An 18,885-nucleotide genomic window follows, 5' to 3' on the forward strand; every position below is an offset into this window, starting at 1 on the left:
AAAAGTGCCACCAGTAAAAGTCACACTTTCTAAAGACAGTTTGTCACTTTCTTGACAAATTAAAAAACATAAATTTAACCTTCTTTTTCAGCCAGTATTAACATAGTATTTAACTGCTGCTTTTTTTCATAAAACAATGCATTGGTCGTAGAAAAAATTAGATGCGTAACTGGAGTAAACTGCTTTTTGCACCATTGAACTTTGAAACTTCGCGTCGGGTTTCGAATTGTTAGCGGGAGCAAAAGTTACACTTTCCTCCCTAGTTGCGCAAATAACTATTTCTAATACGTTACTGTAGAGCTCTAATCACTTTCTGGGATTTCTTTGCACAAGTGGAAATAAATTAAACTAACAACTACAAATTGGGTATCACATTTATTTTACAGTTTGGCAGAAACGGTTTACATTGAGTTAGTAGAAAATGTAACATAAACATTAAATGTTAAGTTCTCAAACTTGAAGGATCACAAAAAATTAAAATGCCCGTCATAGTCAGACGAGTTATGTGAATTGGTGTGTCATGCATATTAAGTACTAAACACCAAATTTATGTTTATAGTAATATAAGTACAAAAAATTACAAAACCCTGTGTAAAAGTGATTTTTTACAAAACCTTTAGACGTTTTTAAAAAAGTGTTAACTTACACTACCTACATTCTGTTCAACTCTAATATTGCTCATGTTTTTTTGAGCCAAACAGAAGGTTCGGACAATTTTCGTACTTTCTGTACACTTCCTGTAATCCTCCGCTATATTACACTATATCCATGAACCATAACTTTTTGTTACCATATCACAACGCTGTTTCCAACACCGGTCCTCATACGTTTACGGTCCCCCCTCTTTCCCTCCCAGTGTCGATGAGGGGAGCAGTGTCGGCTCCTTTGTTGGGACTGGACTTGTGCTCCATCCAGGGTGGTGGGGACATTGTCATTTCCGAACTGTCACCGAATTTGACAGATTTACGAGGCCCCCGATTGGCCAGTGGCGGCACGTCCAATCCGTTCGGACCCAATCCCGTCGGTGAATGGGTTGGTGTGGCTTTTTCCAAGTACATGATTGGTTTGCGGTTGTGCGAGCTTAAGTAACTGGTCGCTGTAGGTTGCGTAGTACTGTACTGGATGTTTGGGACCTAGTTGAAGGAATTTTTAGTTATTTTCAAGATCCACAAATTAGCAAAAGCAGTTTTTGATGAGCTATATTATTCACCGCGTTGCAGCTGACTTGCCAATCAAGAACTAAAAGCTTCCGGTAAAACTTCCATTGAAATAATTTTGAGGAAATTCTGTGTACGCATTCCCGGCACGTTTATCTTTAGAATTCGATTTCTGAATCAGGAAGACTTTTCAATATTCGGGTCAAAGAAGGACGAGGAAAGGTTAAGGCAAAACTTACGCGTATTAATTCGTCGTCGATCGCTCTTCCTCTCCCCGCTTTGTATTCTTGGTATTGGGATATCACACATAGTAAGGCATATAACTAAACCAAATCAGTTTTTTAAAGAGATTTACTTTGATATTACCAGCAAAACTTACGTTCAACGTATTAAGGAAAAAATCCAAGGTAACTAAAATGGCTACTGAAGGATTCCACTGAAGCTGAAACATGTAGAAACATTAGAAGAGAGAAGAAGAAGAACTAAAAATTATTTACCGCATGAACAATCAGTCCATGCATAATGAAAATCACGTCAATGATGGTGAAAAAGGTCATGTTGAATATCCAGGGTACTAGAAGATACTTTAGATCCTGTAAATTACATTTCAGTTAAATTAGGTTATGTAAAGTATTACGCAACTACCTTGTAAATTCCAATTAACAGTAAGAGGGAGGTGATCACTCCACAGGAGGAAAATGCGAATATGAGGGCTGAGAACACTGCGGAAGCTGTAAGAAAAACGGTTTATTAATTACTGTAAATGGTTCATCACTTTTTATTTAAACTTTTTTATAAATATTGTACCGTCGTACTCCTTAATGACACACTTCTTGTACAACACTGTATATTGTTTACAAACAATAAACTGACACTGACACTTAACCTCGTAATCTGACAACTTCGACTTCACTACAACTATCAACTCAACAACTAACTAACCAGGCCTGGTTCAGCTGCTTATATAGGCTTCCATGGTTTCTAGAAAATTCCCAAATATTCATGAAATTGACTTTCTCTCTCACACTCATTAAGCTATAACATAAATCTCTCTCTATATAAGCAACGGAGCCAGGATTTTCTAGAACACAGACTAAAGAATGTAGAACGTAAACAAAGCAACGTAACATACAGGGGTAACAACAAATAACTAAAGAAATCCTAACTAATAATCAAAAGTTCGCTTTGCAACAATATAGTATATTATTTTATTAGGCGTAGAAAGAGGCGATGTGATTTAGGTCGCTTTACGGCTTCACTGAAACTTTATTTGACAATACAACAACGCAATTAGTAGTATTAATACAAGGGGTTTGAATTTTGAATTAGTGTGCCATGGACATCACGATTTTTGACAGATGACACGTGAAAGCGTGTGTGTGTGTGTTGTGGTTACGATGGCCACTCGTCAGTGAGACGTTCAGCCAGATTAAATAACGCGATTACGCGATTCACGATTACGAAAGATCCGCGGAAGAGGCACTTGCGTGCGTCTGAGAAACTCTCATCTCTCCCGCTTGCATAAATAGGACTAAAAATCGCCTTAAAGGCACGATCCGAGTGAAAAATATAGTCATTCCTCGTGGAAACTATAACCGTCACTGTCACATCCACGTGGTCTTGACCTAGGTTTTCACCCTTTCCGCCTCCTGGAAGTGCACCGCACAAGACAATTCCCCGTAGACCTTTAGGAATCCACGTTTCCACTTAGAGGCCCCACATTTCCACTCGACCGGCTGCGGAATTCGGTCTTCAACTCCAAATTTCTCTGAACACCGTTTCAAGAAACGTGGTTTCTTAGCGACAAAAATGGCGCCCACGAAACAGACGTGCGATACGTTTCAAGTTGAAAATCGAAGTCCACGTGAAAGCGTAATAAGGTAGAGCTCGAATCAGATGAGAAAAGGCCACCGCATCATCAATGACGCAGTTTTTAAAACTATTTCTTTCTCCTTCTACAGTTGCCGTCGCATTAGATATAATCAGAGGCGTCCTATTAAAATATTCCCGAAAATAAATTCTTAAGCGGTCAAAAAGCCACTTGGCAACGTAGTACGGTTTTTACTTGGACACAATTAAAACAGATGCGGCAGCGGCCAGGGACATTTGGACCTTTTTATATGCTTTTACTAGCCGGCACTCTAAACGGTGTTGCCAAGTTTAAAAAAATGTAGTGGCGGACAGGGAGACTTAGGGGGTTAGGTTAGGTTCCGTTTTAGTCTGGTGTTTTGGTTGTATTGTTGATGGTCGCAGTTGAAGTTCACATAGTGTTATGAATAAAAAACGTTATTTTGTCAAAATGTCTTTCAAAAAGGTTGGAAAGAAAGGTGTTATCATATACAGCCAAGGCCGTGAAATCGTCAGTAACGTCTTACAATTTATGAAGAAAGAAGCAGAAGGAGTTTCCATTCCTTTGAAAAACTTGTTATCTTTTATTTTCTTTATTAAAAACGACGAAAATGTTTCATTTTACTGATAAAATAATAGCACGCCACTGACTGGCTGCAACAACTTGGAAAGTAACGAGAGCAGCAATATTTAAAGCGAGACGTACAGAGATCGTGACATCATCGTTTGATGACGCCTGTGGCCTTTTCTTAGCTGATTCGAGCTCTAAACATAGGATGTGTATCGTTTCCTAGCCAGGTTAACCGATTAATTCGGACTGGTAAATATACATATATAACGGTTACTGAAAAAATATCATTCTCATAGAACAACGGAGATTTGAAGTCAGAAAACCAGAGCAAATGGCCGATAACATTTTTGAAAGCCTATTTTCAAGAACCGCGTTCCGTGTAAATTCGGAGCGCGTAACCGTAATCGACAGATGACGCTAGACAGCCATGATACGCCCTCTGTTAGACAATTTTGGAAATAGCTTCGTGTTGTTATCGTATTAGCCGTGTTGTGTCAATCAGTTTTTGTCTTTTTGTGTCAGTCCGTTTGTTTATTGAACTTTATTGTTTATATTTTGAATTTGATCACAAATTTAGCCCTGACACCTTCAGGAAAACTGTATTTCAGAATAAGAACATGAAAGGATTGTATTGCAGAGCCAAGCCAATCAAAGGAAAGTAAGTGTTGCATTAATTTCATCTGCTTTTTTCTAAATGCAACGCTTTTAGCCTGGATCAAGTTCTGGACATATTTTTTACCTCCTAGGATATGAAATAGCCTTTCTACGCCGGCAGTACAGGTACGCAATAGACTTATTTTATACCGCTTGAAAAAAAATGTTTTTTTTTATCATATTTAAAATTTTATTTTGAGAATAAGATGCTTTTTGTAATTTTTGTGTTGCTCGTAGAGGAATCCACTTAAGAACAATTTTACATACAGTTAAGTGTCTAACGTTCCACTCTGTAGAGGTACAGGGTGCGAGTACACGATAAAGTTCATTATCTCATTAGATTCAAAAAATACAAAAAAATTAAATAAGAAAAGTGTAGAGAATAGTTTAAAATTGTGGTTCATAAAGGCATGGCAAATAAAATAACAGTTTTTTAAATAAAACCTCCTATTTTTAACACATTTTTAGACTCTCTATGAAATTTTAAAACTTTTTTGTTTATACTGTCATATTTCGTAAACCTAATAGTTTCTGTTATTTCAATTTTTCCAGAAAAATATTAGTTTTTACCATGATGGAAACTTGTCTGTATTGCCACTGTTTCTAAAGGTAGAGAACTCATATTTGGTGTGAAAATTCTACAGGGACGACAAAATAGATTTATCCATATTAACTTGCATACACCCTGTGCAGTATGCCCAGTTTATATCTCCAAATTAACCACCTTAATTTTCATTTAATTAATAAATAAATAAATTTATTTTTTTAATTTAGAGGTATAAACCGGACATTATTCTTTTTTTTTTGATAGCGTTTATGAAACACTTTCTAATAGTTTACGATTAATTTATACTTTTTTAATTTTTACCTTCGTTTTTGTTATCTTAACTTAACTAAGTTTATAATTAAATTGCTTAGGACAAACCAAATATGGAGGTGTTGTCAAACTTTGACATGTAAAATAAGTAAGTTAGTTAAAAAATTATTATTACTTATTTTTGTCTGTTTTTCCAAAAGCGCATATAAAAGTGAATTCTAGTAATATATTTTTTTTTTTAGAAAAAACTATAGATAATTTCTTTTCTACGTGAATTACAACGATTTAAAATGTTTGTTTTTCAGTTCAGACAATGTTTCAGTTGATTTAATTTTATTTAAAATAACAAAAAACAAAGGTAAAAGTAAAAAAATGTAAATAAATCGCAGACTATTAAAATTAACATACTTAATAAAAAATAATACACAGGGTGTTCCATTCAATAAAGTCGAGATTTCTTAAGTTAAATTAGTCAAAGTATATTTTAAAAAATTGAACCCCGCATTTTAGCATCTAACGCAACTTTATTTGGATACATCTTTTTTGTCGTCCCTATAGAATATTCGCACCAAATATGAGTTCTACTTATAGAAACAATGACGATACAGATAATTTCTCATCATAGTAAAAAGTAATATTTTTGTGAAAAAATTGAAAGACAAATAACAAAAAAGTTTTAAAATTTCATAGAGAATTTAAAAATGTGTTAAAAAATAGGGGGTTTCATTTAAAAAAAAAACTAATATTTTATCGGCCACTCCTTTATGAACCACCTTGTATATTCAAAAGTAATTTTTCAATCATCTCAAGCATCTCAATGTTCTCTAAAACTTTTGTATTTAACATTCTTTACGAGTCATCGAGCCGTACTACTATTGATTTACTTAAAATAATTCCTATGTAAGTTTTCTGATAAATTTTGAAACAAATTCCATATTTAGAAATACCATTTGTACTCTAATGGAAGTCCACATGTGGAGTATTTGCGTAAATCTCAGTGCAAACACAAACTACTATGCAGTTTTCTAGAACCACTCTTTGCCATGTTACCACCATTTTGCTATATCCAATATTTTTTTACACTCCCTTCTTATTTTTACTTCCAATTCCTTAACATCCCATAAAACCACAACATTGCTTTCAATGGCGAAGAAAAAATGAGAGGCATTTTTACGATTCCTAGAATTGTTAGGGGGAAACCGATATCTGTTTTCAATTATAAGAGAGGTCCGTATTGCCAGTTGGAAAATAACAAAAAAAAAGAAACCAATACAGGGGACCGACGACTGCTGTGGTCGTCGACACGATTATGATTGACGGACCCTGTATTATCTAATCCGCATAAACCGGGTTTCCGGTTTTATACCGTCCGTCAAACTGATAGGAAATAAATTATTATCGATCCGGTTTTATGTTGTCTAGATAATACGCTTAAACACCTCAATTTTCTATACTTTTGTTAAGACTTTCCGTGCACGAACGAAACTTTCATTCTTATATCCGACTGAAGTGTGTAAAGAGTTTAGTTCGCTGAAGCGAACACTTTAATTATCTTCTAGCATTGTAAGTTGTCTATTAATTAAAGTTGAACTCCGAAAACGTTAACAATACGATTCGAGGTAAAGCCAAAGCAGACTGGAGCGGAAATGCAACAGAAAGAATTCACTTCGTTGTGAAAGTGTGCTTTCTTCAAGAATTTTCCGAATTTCTAGTTCATCAGGAATTTGTTGTTTATGTATGGGAACAAAGCGGAACTAGGGTCAGAATAATAATGGCACCCTGACTTTACAAATGGATTTTTAAATTGCAGACGGCTACAATTTAGAAAATTAGCTGTCCCTTTCGGGTGGAAGGATGTAATTAGCTAAATGTGGTCGGACGAATTTTAAAGGACAAACAGAGGGGCAGAAATTAATTTGAGTGCGGTTTTTATTTGGTGAACTGAGGTTTGAAATTTGCCAGAGATTTAATCTTGTTTATACACTGATATGTAAGTTCAAGCCAGAAATTTTTCCATAATTTCCAATTAGCAGTACATACACGTGCAAGTTTTTCAATGCAAATAATTGCTAAATTACATTTTTTGTAACGCCCTTGATATTGTCATTATAAGCATGTTTTAACATGTCCTAAATCTGAATTTAATAGATAGTTATTAGTTATAAAATTTACATTAATTATCATAATTGCAGTACGTTTAATTTTAAGCAAAACTAGAACGCAACTTTTAATAGCTTTATACTTTTAACCCAAAGTAAGCAAGTTACGAATTGACCAACTTTCAACTTTAAAATACAATTTCCTTTAATCTGTGTAACTTTGTCGCAGTTACAAACTGTGTTAAATAGTTACAAGAAAGTAGATTCGGTATTTGAGTTAGAAAAAGTTTTCCTGAAATTGATTTTCTCACAATAAAGATTCAGTAAAAATAAAATCTTTTCAGTTTTTCGATACCAAGGTGAATAGACAAAACTCAGATTTTATTTAACGTAGTTATTATTGTACAATTTATTCCACTGCAAACTCATCCAATAAGAAACTTTCACAATTATAAAATGCTTATCTTCTTAAATAATATCTTATATAATAATAATTTATTTCGTTTCGTTTGCACTGAACTAGTTCATTAATTAAAAGTGCTCTCCAAAGAGATTTCAGTGCTATCCAAGGCAAAAGTTCAATTGCAATTGCAAGAAGCCACGTTTCTTGTTTATTCCAACAAAGCAAAGAGTGCACTTTTGTTGTAGAAGGAAATCGATTTCAGAAATTTGTCGATTTTTGGTCAATCTAGGAAGAAATTATAAAGTGCCCCAAGTTTACAAATGGAAAAAGTAACTGCCCGTTTTGAGTGGGAAGAAAGTAATTAGCTAAATGTGGATTTGGGAGACAGAATTTGAGTGGAGCTTTTTCAGGAAATTTAGGTTTGAAGCCGGAGCTATAAACTTTGTGCAAACTTATTTATGCACTGACATGCAAATGCAGGCTAGTCAGAAAGTTACTGTAAATTTTACTAAAATCTAATTAAACCAGAAACTTTGGCTAGGTAGCTAATTTAAGTTTCAATATTACGGAATTAAATAGATCGATGAGGGCTGAGAGTTTCTTAATAATTTGTTACTTGATTATTTAATATTCAAAATTCCAATTCTACTTCACCTCATTATTCTTCATCTAATTAAGGTAATAACATTTGGTATTTTTCTTTAAATCCATTGAGACATGGGTCGGATTACCCACTCGACAGCTCCTAATTTCCTCTACACCGGTTTAACCGTGTACCGTTCAGTAAATTGGTCTTGAATGTGGCATAGTTGAATACACGTTCAACAGCAAATCCTTCGACAAGTAGGGTCAACGCTATTCAAGGCATTTTGGGTCCTCTTAGACGGAACGGATTACCGAAATCGCTTGCTGTTTGAGTCCCTGATTGGAGGTTTATCGATTTGTATAGGGAGCAAGTTATAATGTGATTACCAGCAAGTTATATATTACCTGGAAGGTTAATCAGGTTTAACTGTATTCTCAAGAAGGTCTAAAGATTCTTGAAATCTAGAAATTTTGTATTGAAAACCAGTTCAAATAGCTTTAGTTAAAAGAAACAATTGTTAATCGTGATTATTTTCCTCATTACTCTAACCACTAATTAAATTTAGATAAATAACAATTATTTACCTCATTATTCAGTCTATCAGATAGTTTATAAAAAAGTTGGAATTCAAGCAATAACAGCAATTCCACCTGAATTGGACACAGTTTTCAATTTCAATTAAAATTAAATTGCAAACATTCCATGTTTACGTATTTTCCTGTTAAACATTTGAAAATGTTGTCTATCATAGTTTTTTACAGTTCAGAGGCCTTTGAGATTTGAATAGTGATCCTAAAAGCCTCTGAAAATATTGAAAAATTCTTGAATGAGTTTTTAGTAATTTATAATTGATACTAGAAGTTTACAAGGTATTTAGAAGCTTCTGGCAATACTAACAGTTTCTTTGAAGGAGATATCTGGCATTTTAAAATTTATTTTAGGGGCTTTTGGTACCTTTATATGGCGATCTGTAACATTTTTAAACTTATTCTAGAGGCATCTGGCAGTATTAAAAGATTTGAAAATTATTTGTAAAGCCTCTGGCAAATAGAGGATTTTTTAAAAGAATATTTGATTGATATTCTATTTTTGATTTAATTTTTGGTATACACACCAATAATTGTTGGTTTTTGATTGAATTTAGATCACCCAGTTACAAGCTTTTAGTTTTTAGTCTTAAAAGAAAGAGATCCAATCAGAGCAATATAATCGATTTGATGTCTAATTAATGAGGCATTTTAATTTACAGTTTTTAATTTTTTTTCCTCTTTTCAATTCATGCCGTTGCATTGTTGAACTAATAATGTTTGCAATCATCATCAAGTCTAATTAACATAAAAAAATACAACAGAGTTTATAAAGTGCCTAGCTAAAGAGTTGAAAACATAATTTACCAAGGGACAACTGAGCAAACGTCCTTTTAAGGTGGTTTTTAATTAACTTTGCCAGCATTTTGTATAGTCCATACAACTAATATTCTTTCACTATGGTAATGAGGGAAAACGTACTGCAAGTTAATTTCCCTGGAGAAGGAACTAAAAGCGAACATTTTAGTTTTGTTTTTATAGATTGCTATCTATTATAGTTTTTGCTCGAATCATTATGCAGGTGAAAATACTTTAAGTTATTTATGTTGTTTTTTTTTTCAATTCCTCTAAAATCATTAAAGTTGTGATTTATTAACTAACATTAGCATTAGCAGTGCCCTAAAAGGCTTCTCGCGAAACTACATGGAGTTAATTAATATTTTCGAGCAACGAAAGGGTTATAGACGTCCATAAAGTTTTTATTGGATTTTAAAACAACTTTTAAAAAGTCGTTCAAAAGTTTTATTGGGGCACGTCAATTTTACCGGCTCTAAAGACGCAAACATCTTTTCACAAACATTTTAGCTTACAAGCGAGCGTGTTTTGATGGCGCAATTTTAAATTGTCCGTTAAGTTTTTTCAAAATGGGGATGATTTAGCTCAGTTTTGGTTTTATCGATTTGATCGAAACTATCGTAAAATTCCCAATTTGGATCCTGCCAAGAGGTGATGTTAATTAATTAATTACTGGAGCGAGTCGGTGTCGAAAGTCTTAACGGATCATTAGCTAGGTCAGATTTAAGTTATATTTTCGATTCAGCGATCTTTTCGTTTTGACTAGGAAAAACCGACCAGAAAGTTCATTAGTCAATTTTCTGCTGCACTAGCAAGAATCCTGGTTTTTCCAATTTTTTACTGCAAGTTAGGTTAGGTTTCTTCCTCCAAATTAGGAGGATTGAATTATGATTTCTTAATCCAAACTGTGAAGTAAACATCCAAAATTTTGATTAATTTTAGTTGGGTCTAACTTCGGCTATTAAAATGACATAATATTGAAAGTTTTGATATTGGTGGGGTTGTGCATGCTTGCTCTATGCACAACTATGAAAGTAAATTAATTCCAAAATTCTTACCTCAAAAAGTAAATTGATTGATAATTGTTGGTTATGTTGTTTGGATTAAAATAGAATTTAGGTACAATCCTAATCCTCTAAAATCATAGGAAATAAACTGTCACCTGTTATGGATTATGGTTAAATCCAATCCATTTTTAATCTGGATTAGAGGAGCGAAATAAACAGAAAAGTAATTATTTGCTAGAAATATAACATGTTCCAGAATCCGGATGTAAAGAAGTCAAAAATTAACCCACCCTGTTTGTGAATAAAAACCATTTTACATCAGAGAGTATTGCTTGGCCAGAAAAAGTAGTTTTGAACATATTTTATTTGTGTTGCTAAATTTACTCATTTCTAACCGTTTTCGAGATATTCGACTTTTTTTCGAAATTGCATATATGAGTTATAAAAAATGATTTAGCTTGCAGATGAAATAGTGTAATCAATCACCAAAGGTTAGGAAGTAAGTAAGTTATTCTAGTATATTATTGAGTGCTATTATTGAGTACGTTTACAAACTTACTCTCTGTGGTGATATCGTGATCAATTGGTGAACTATTCGAGATGTTCCTCAGAAAGCTGATTTCCTCGTGAAGCAAAAACGATGATTGAGCAGCATTCAGCGTGTAATAGATCTGAAAAAAAAACAGAAATCCTTTGAATTCATAACCAAAATTAGGGTTAACCGAGCGACAAATTTAGAGACGGAAAAAGCGAATTAACTGTTACTTTATGCGGGATTCTCTCTGGCAGATAAGCGATTTTATCTGCGAGCGGTTAAAAATGAAGTAAAGCGAGGAGAAAAATGGATTTTTATTTTAGTTAAATAATACCGGCCGAAAACTTTCGGTTGGAATGAAAAGGGCCAACAGAGCAAGAAAATGTCGGTTGGTTTATCTGGTTTAAAAATCGGTTGGAAAAATACCTCACGTGCAGACGGGTTTTATGAATTATCTTGCACTGACCTGAAAGGTTTCAAAAGGCTTTTTGTGTATGGAAAATAAACGTATATTTAATGGTTTGTGTTTTTTTTTGAGTTTGAAATTTTTTTTAAGATTAATGGCTAAACACGTCAGCGCAAGAAGAATAATTACCCTAAATTACTATAAAAAATCACATACAATAAATGTCTATAATTAAGAAACCAGTTAAAATAATTGAATATTAAGACCAAATTATTCAGCTATAATTTGGTCAAATTTTCAAGAGAAGAGTAGAAGAATGTATTGCTAATTGCCTAAAATTTTCACTTTGGATCTCCCCACCACTGCCGTATAATAATAGTATATTACGTAACTAGTGCTGTAAGAAGCATTTTACGCACGATATGGAAAAAGTTACGCACTAAGCCGCGTAGCGGCGAGTGTGCAATTTCATGAGTGCGTAAAATGTCTTAGAGCACGTGTGACGTACTATACTTTACCTACGACCAAATGGAAAGTCCTGTTTTCGCAATTCATAAAATTCAGAGTAACTTTTTATTAAAAAAAGTATATTTTCAACGTATTGACATCATATTTGTACTAATCATAGATATTATGCCACTAAAGAAGAAAATAATGTAATAAAAAAAAATCACAAATCATGTTAATTAAATAATTATTGGTGTTGTTCTTAAAATAATTATTTATGGTGACCTTACAATTATTAAGAAGAAAGGGAAAACTTTCAGTAATATTACTTGATGTGTTTGCTATAGCAGATAATATTCTAGACGAAGTGGTTAGTAGTTACTTAAAACTGTATGAACAATGCATTAGGCGATGATCTCCATCTGATATACTCTGATAAAAGAAGAAATGTAAACAAAATCAATTTTTCCCAGCATTAGAGCAATAGTTTGTGGCCGATCTTAAAATTGTGCGCCTATTTACACTGAGGTCGTAGGTAAAAGATATTAATTTACATGAACCACCCAATAAACCATCTTACTCTAACATTCCTTTTTTAAATTCTACATTTATTACAAATTCAGTTACGACTTTCGTAATAATTCAGATAAAAAAGAATGCTTCAAATTATAAAAACAAAAAGTTTGAGTTTATGATATTAAAATTCCAAAGGAGGAAAAGTTTTACTACCTTTTTTTGAATAAATCCATTAAAAAGATGCATTCCTGAAAGTTTTTCCTGTTGGACTATTTTTTCAACCTAGAAATTTTAATGCACTGTCTATTTTACTGTTCCACAGCTTAATACGTTTAGAGTAATATTTTTAAAGGCTAATATATTCAGCCCTTGTTTCTTGTCTGATATGTTTAATATATATTTCCCGAGTACAAAGCCTAATCTAAATTCATTCCCTTCGAGGAAGAAAAATAACATTATTATTTCTTCGTGCTGCCACAATATATCACTTTGTAGCAAAAAAAATTATTAAGGAACGCGGTCTGTGTCTGATTTATTTCAGGACCGAAAAAAATTAAGCCCCTTAGTATTATTAAATTTATAGTGTAGGGTAAATGTGAGAAACGATCGATCCTCACAAAATTTCTAACCAAAAACATTCCCATTTCTCCCAAGTACTTCCCTGGGAATTGTGTGCCGAAACAAACCGTCACAATTGCTTTTCCTAAGCATTTAAAAGCTGTCGGCGAGATTAAAATCCGAGTTCTGTTTACGAAATAAATTATTTCATCTACTCGGGAAAAGGGGGTAAATAGATTTCCATTTCCTGCAAACCCATAACTACTTAAAAGGATTAACGCCCAAGCGAGTGAATCCTTTTCCAATGGAATTAGATTGGGCGTGAGCATCCCTTGCAGATATAATTTTCCGTTAACCTTTTCATCCGTTTTCATGTCAGATTTTTGTTCGGTAGAATCAAGTATGTGACAAGTGATTGGCTTATGGTTTTCGGATTTTTTTTTGTTTTGATAAAGGTAGAGCTAAATTCAAAAAAATGTGTCTTAAGTTCATTGATTTGACATATCTTTTTAAAGTAAATATAAAGAGAATATTTACTGCAAAAAAAGATAGTAGAAATTATTAAGATGGATCAGACTGAAGTTTTTCAAGTTAAAGATTTTTTAACTTTGTAACTTATTTGTGCCTAGAGGGGTGAATGTGAAAAACCGAGAAAATCGAGAAAAATACAAATTCGTTTGCATGTTCCAATGACTTTGGGCTCCTGAAGATCGTTTTTATTAACTTTGAGACGATTTTTTTCAGTATTTATTTGAAATCGTAGATAATCACGACAAAACATCTACAGGTTCTTGCTTTATGTCAATGACAAAGTTGGGGCTGTGGATCGGTGTTGCATCGAGCTGTTCGCAGATGATACAATGATTTACATATCTGGGAGTAACTTGACTTTTATGCAGACGAACGTAAACAACGATTTGGAAAATATATTTATGTGAAAATAAGCTTAGTGTCAATCCACTCAAGTCAAAGTTTTGTCTGTTTGGGAGAAAAAGTAGGTTGAGAAACGTCTCCTTGGAGCAGCTCGATGTAATTATGAATGGCACCAGGATTGAGTGCGAAAGTCAAATAAAGTATCTGGGAGTAATTTTTGATTCCGAACTTAAGTTGTATGCCCACGCTGATTATATAACTCGAAAATTTTCAAAGAAGGTGGGCTACATTTCTAGAGTAGGAAGACAATTGTCTATGGAGACCAGACTTATGTTATTGTATAACTGTATTGCGGCCCCTCATCTCAAGTTTTGTTCTGCTCTTTTGTACGGTCTACCTGGTTTTAAGATAGATTAGATCCAGATTGTGCAAAATCGAGCAATGGGGTGCATATTGGTACATGCTAAATAAACACCATTATTATTATCATTAGGAGCTTCTATAAACTTGAAAGTTTTCTGGGTGATTTTTCGTTGGGATTGCAAGTAATATTTAGATACTTCTTCATATTCCAAAAGTGCCAAACAAAAAGGAGAATTTAAAATATAATTTTTCAAGTTCGCCAGGTCTTGTCGACATTGTTTTTCTTCGAGGCCTGTTTAAATGTTATTTAATTGCTGCATAATCATCTTCAGAGTGTTTTACATATTTCAAGAACATCAAGATTTCTAAACAGCTTTTTATTAGAAACTAAAGAACCAATTTTAAGTTAAGTCTTCTCAGGTGTCAATGCAATTACTCATTTACTATTGAACAAATTTCTAATTGGATTAAATGTATCAGCACGTATTTAATTGAGATCCATTTAAAAACAATACTCTAAAATCCAGGACTTTATTTGTTTGAAAATGATAATTAATGGTTGCTGTCATTTTTTGTAAAAGCGTCATTTATTTTACCGCCATTTTTTACAACCTAACCCAGAAAAAGCCAGCTGTTAGCGTGTATGAAACTCTTGACTAATTGCACAACAGAAAAACTTTATTATAGTGTACTATAAATAAAAAAGTTCAAAAATTCTAACATAAACAAAATGGTAGACATTTTATTTAAACCTTCTCTGAATTCGTGGAAGATTGCATTTTTTCAATAACTTCTTTGAGTTAGTGTGACGCTTCTTCATCTTTTCTGTTATTCAATAAAATCTACTTTTCCTTAATAATCCAGTTTTTTTCGTCAAATTTTTCTGTCAGTAGGCCACCGTGACAAATACTTTCACGTCTACGACGTTTAACCGATTCTATTCCAAAATCACACGCATAAATCATCGAAGGTGACGCGAATCCATAAATTTGCGGGCAAAACTGCAAACAATTACCGAAAATACGAAAACTACACCTGAGATTTATACCGTCTGTCAAATCCGGGCGATAAATCCAGACGGGCGGCTTATGCATTATTCGATAGATTTGCAGAAATTCGTTTCGGTTACCCTTTCGGCTATAAAGTGCACTGCACCCCCGTTTTAGGGCTCGGCTTTGATATATCGAACTGGCTTGAAGGGGTATTTGTCTGGTTAATAGGGGACGCATAAGAAACAATGCGAAATCAGCTTTGTCTGACCTAGGTTTGTTATTTTGAGGTGAGTGGACTTGGTGAGTTATTGTTCAGTATCGAAATCCTTACTGTAATTATTTTTGTTTGTTCTTTTCTTTTTACATTGTTTAAATTACTTCTAAAATGTGTGAATTTGCTTGATTTCTGTATACAAAAAATCCAGGACCCAGAAACCCACAGTTTGTCTACTAACTAACCTTTAACACATAACTCCTCGTCTCAGCTGAATTTCACTTGTTTGCCTTCACCTACATAAATCACAAAGCGGGCCAAAACTAATTAACTTACAGGTTAAAAATAAAATTCTTAACTTAACTTTATTAATTACCAACTTCTCGGCATATACACTTGGCTAATTAATTTTTCAAAGGCACGTAGCATAATATTTCTTGATTCCTTCCACTCACCCATTATACAAGGGTTTGGCAAATATTAATCAAGCCAAGACCTCAAGTGGTCCGCAGTTTTCTTACTTATAACAAATTTTCATCAGTCGGCTTAAAGTTAATTAATACACTTGTTTAATGCGATGGAAACGCCATAAAACTGGTTGATACTTCGCTGATTTTTTTGTTGTTGATTTTGCCGTCTTTTCAAACAAGATAAAACATCAATCATGGGAACAAAAACGCACTTTGTCGCGTTACGAAAAGAAATTGTTGGCAACCCAGTGAGACGACAGCCTAATGGCTACTACACAACAGCATTTGGGGATTAATGTTTTCTTGTCGAGTTCCGGCCAAATCTACATTTAATAATGATCAGCTCGATAAGCAGCAAAAGAGCTGCGGAAGTTTTCCAAGAAAATACACATCGAGCAATTGTTTTTGCAAGAGAGTGATTTATCAAGCTCAAACCGATTTTAACCACCTCCCTACTTATATGGTTATTTCTACAAACTCAATCTGCTGGGAGTTTATGGAAGTCACGTAGTGCAAAAGGGCGTAATAAATAACTGAGTGTCGGTGGGTTAAAGATAAACAGAAACCAGAAAAATCACGACCAAAAGGGATGAGATATTGACTCAATTTCGATATTTATGAGGTTTCATCAACACAGTTCCTTATCGCGGTATTAAGGCGAAGCCCTTTTGTACGTGTTGGATCTATCATTTATCATTTTCTAGTCGATACAGTGGACCTGCAACAATTATTGATTCTTCGCCTCGTGGAGGTATAAAGTTGCGTGCATCCCATAGCCCTAAAACGAATTGAGATCTCAAAAATGAGATATTACAGCCGAACAAAAATTGAGATACTTTATAGGTTACGAAACTCCCATTAATCTTCTAACTGAAAAAATGAAAACACCCTTTTTTGACACACTCTATGTTTTTTTGAAATAACAGTAACCTGGGTCATGCAACTCCCATCCCACAGAAATCCCAAGTTAAAAATAACTTTATCACCAAGCAATAACAGTTATCATCTAACTCACAAAGTTATAATTGGATAATGAACGTTCTCAGCAATCAATCAGCAAACAAACATTCTGAATTTATAACGGTATATACCGCTAATAATTTCACTTACCAACATTCGTATATAAATACGAATATAGGTTAACCCAATTGTGCTGATGTTGAATTTAATGTGTTTGGGATAATTGTGATTAATTTGATAGTCAAAGGTTAATAACAGAGAACTTCTTAGTTGTTTATTAAAATTACAGTTAATGATTGAAAGTGAATTTTACATATGTTGTATTGTGTCTTTAAATTAGAAGACAATTTTATGATTAGAGCTGCAGAGACTAACTTGATACTGTCACTGTACCTAAAATAGGAATACATACTTTACTTTACTACATTGTGCGATAAAATAAATATTTCTCAAGTCTAATACTGCTAATTAAACTGGACGGATACTTAAGTAATCAAATTGTTTAATTAGCTACTTCAAGAACAAAGTGTCCATAATATCTTGTTAATTAATTATTATTTGTTTTAGGAAACTCTTGTCCTACATCGCTCTGAATGTAGTGTTTACAGGTCTGTTCGCAGAGGCAATCCCTAATTGGTTTCCAACTCAAAAACAGTAAATGTCAAGTTGTATTGGTTGAATGCTCACGTGACTATGACGTTTTCTGACTTGCGGTAAATGGATGTATCTATTTCTCTGACTAGTTGGAGATTTACTCTGACATTGCTTGACTTAAAATTATACAAAAATATTCTTTTTTGATAATTTCCCTTATTATCAAAGACAGTATAAAGACAAGACACTTTTATTTGTACTTAGAGTGCAGTCAGTTTTAGGTTTATCAATTTGGTCTTTAAAAAATGAGACATAAATTGTTGATATTTTTTAAACGACATCCGTAAATTGGGAATTTCAGTAATAATTAATTTACTAAGTTGAGCAGCAATTTTTTAAGGTTGGGGTAATATACTAAATTTAAATAGAACCTTACTAAATTCGGTAAACCAATATTGCTTCATTTCTATTCTGGAAACTAACGTGTCTATTACTCGCCCTACTCAAACAACATGCCAAAAACTGATTTTCACAAACCAACTCTGCAGTATTTAAGTTACAAGCTTTGACGACCAAAACAATTGTTCAAAGTTCGTCACTTCAAAAGCTTAAAACTTGTGTAAGCTTCTAATAAACTATTCTAGAAAATTTAAAGCTTGGTGTAGCCCTTACTTCCGCAGTCAAAATTGTAGTCTGTATGTTTAAAAAGTTCTACACATGTTATGCACATTTTATCACCAAAACCTATAAATTTAGGTTAGAACTGCCCAAAAACTATGCAGCAATTACCGTAAAATAGCAATTCGAAGTGGCAAACAACTTTGCTACAATATACTCCTGCTGCGTGTAAATAACGTTTTATGAGACACTGTATAGCGACATCCCTTTTGCAAGACGCTTTTCCGGAACGTAAAGAGACACTCGGCAAGTATTTACTTGCCCCATATTTCGAACAATTGCTAAGAGACTTGTTTACCTTGAAAAACGAATATTTGGGGAACATCTCCCTGTGAAGGTTTTTTTTTACTCAAAAAGTTTTTGTCGGCAACTCAATTACATTGCAACCAACCGGTTGAGTAAAGTTTCAACTCCAAAGATCGAGCTCTGCATATTTGCCTAAGTTGGTTTAATATTCAGTTGCAGTTCTATAGTGCGGCTACTTTGGAAGTACATTTATTAACTTGTACACCTCCAGGAAGTACAATACTAAACTAGGAAGATGATTTACATTTTGTGGAGATGTTCACTGTAATAACAGCTTGATTTGAACAACAACTTTCTTTATTTAAGTTTAGGAAGTTTTTTTTTTCGTAAATCAAATCTTATAGTACAGCTGGAGGTATTATCGCTATATATTACCAGTTCAGGCAGAAATTTAATGTTGGATGTTTAGATTAAACATGGAATTTGCGATGGCTCTATAGCTCTAATTG

General features: G+C 33.5%; 1 protein-coding gene across 2 annotated transcripts in view; it reads right to left on the reverse strand.

Moving 5' to 3' along the window:
* Positions 1 to 528: 528 nt before the first annotated feature.
* Positions 529 to 18,885, reverse strand: part of LOC145732158 (uncharacterized) — a 43,463-nt gene continuing 25,106 nt past the window's right edge. Inside the window, exons 3-9 of one of the 2 annotated variants that reach the window (XM_081984257.1) lie at positions 11,084 to 11,195; positions 1,803 to 1,888; positions 1,655 to 1,750; positions 1,537 to 1,599; positions 1,397 to 1,480; positions 791 to 1,133; positions 529 to 737 (exon numbers count right to left, since the gene is read on the reverse strand). In XM_081984257.1, coding sequence (XP_081840383.1) covers positions 822 to 1,133; positions 1,397 to 1,480; positions 1,537 to 1,599; positions 1,655 to 1,750; positions 1,803 to 1,888; positions 11,084 to 11,195 — 753 coding nt within the window. In that variant the 3' untranslated portion in view covers positions 529 to 737; positions 791 to 821. Of the gene's footprint in view, positions 1,134 to 1,396; positions 1,481 to 1,536; positions 1,600 to 1,654; positions 1,751 to 1,802; positions 1,889 to 11,083; positions 11,196 to 18,885 lie in introns of both variants that reach the window. The other variant, XM_081984256.1, reaches the window with a different exon arrangement.

Source organism: Ips typographus, linkage group LG7, assembly GCF_016097725.1.
Source record: "Ips typographus isolate SLU linkage group LG7, UJ_Ityp_2.0, whole genome shotgun sequence".
Classification (NCBI taxonomy): domain Eukaryota; kingdom Metazoa; phylum Arthropoda; class Insecta; order Coleoptera; family Curculionidae; genus Ips; species Ips typographus.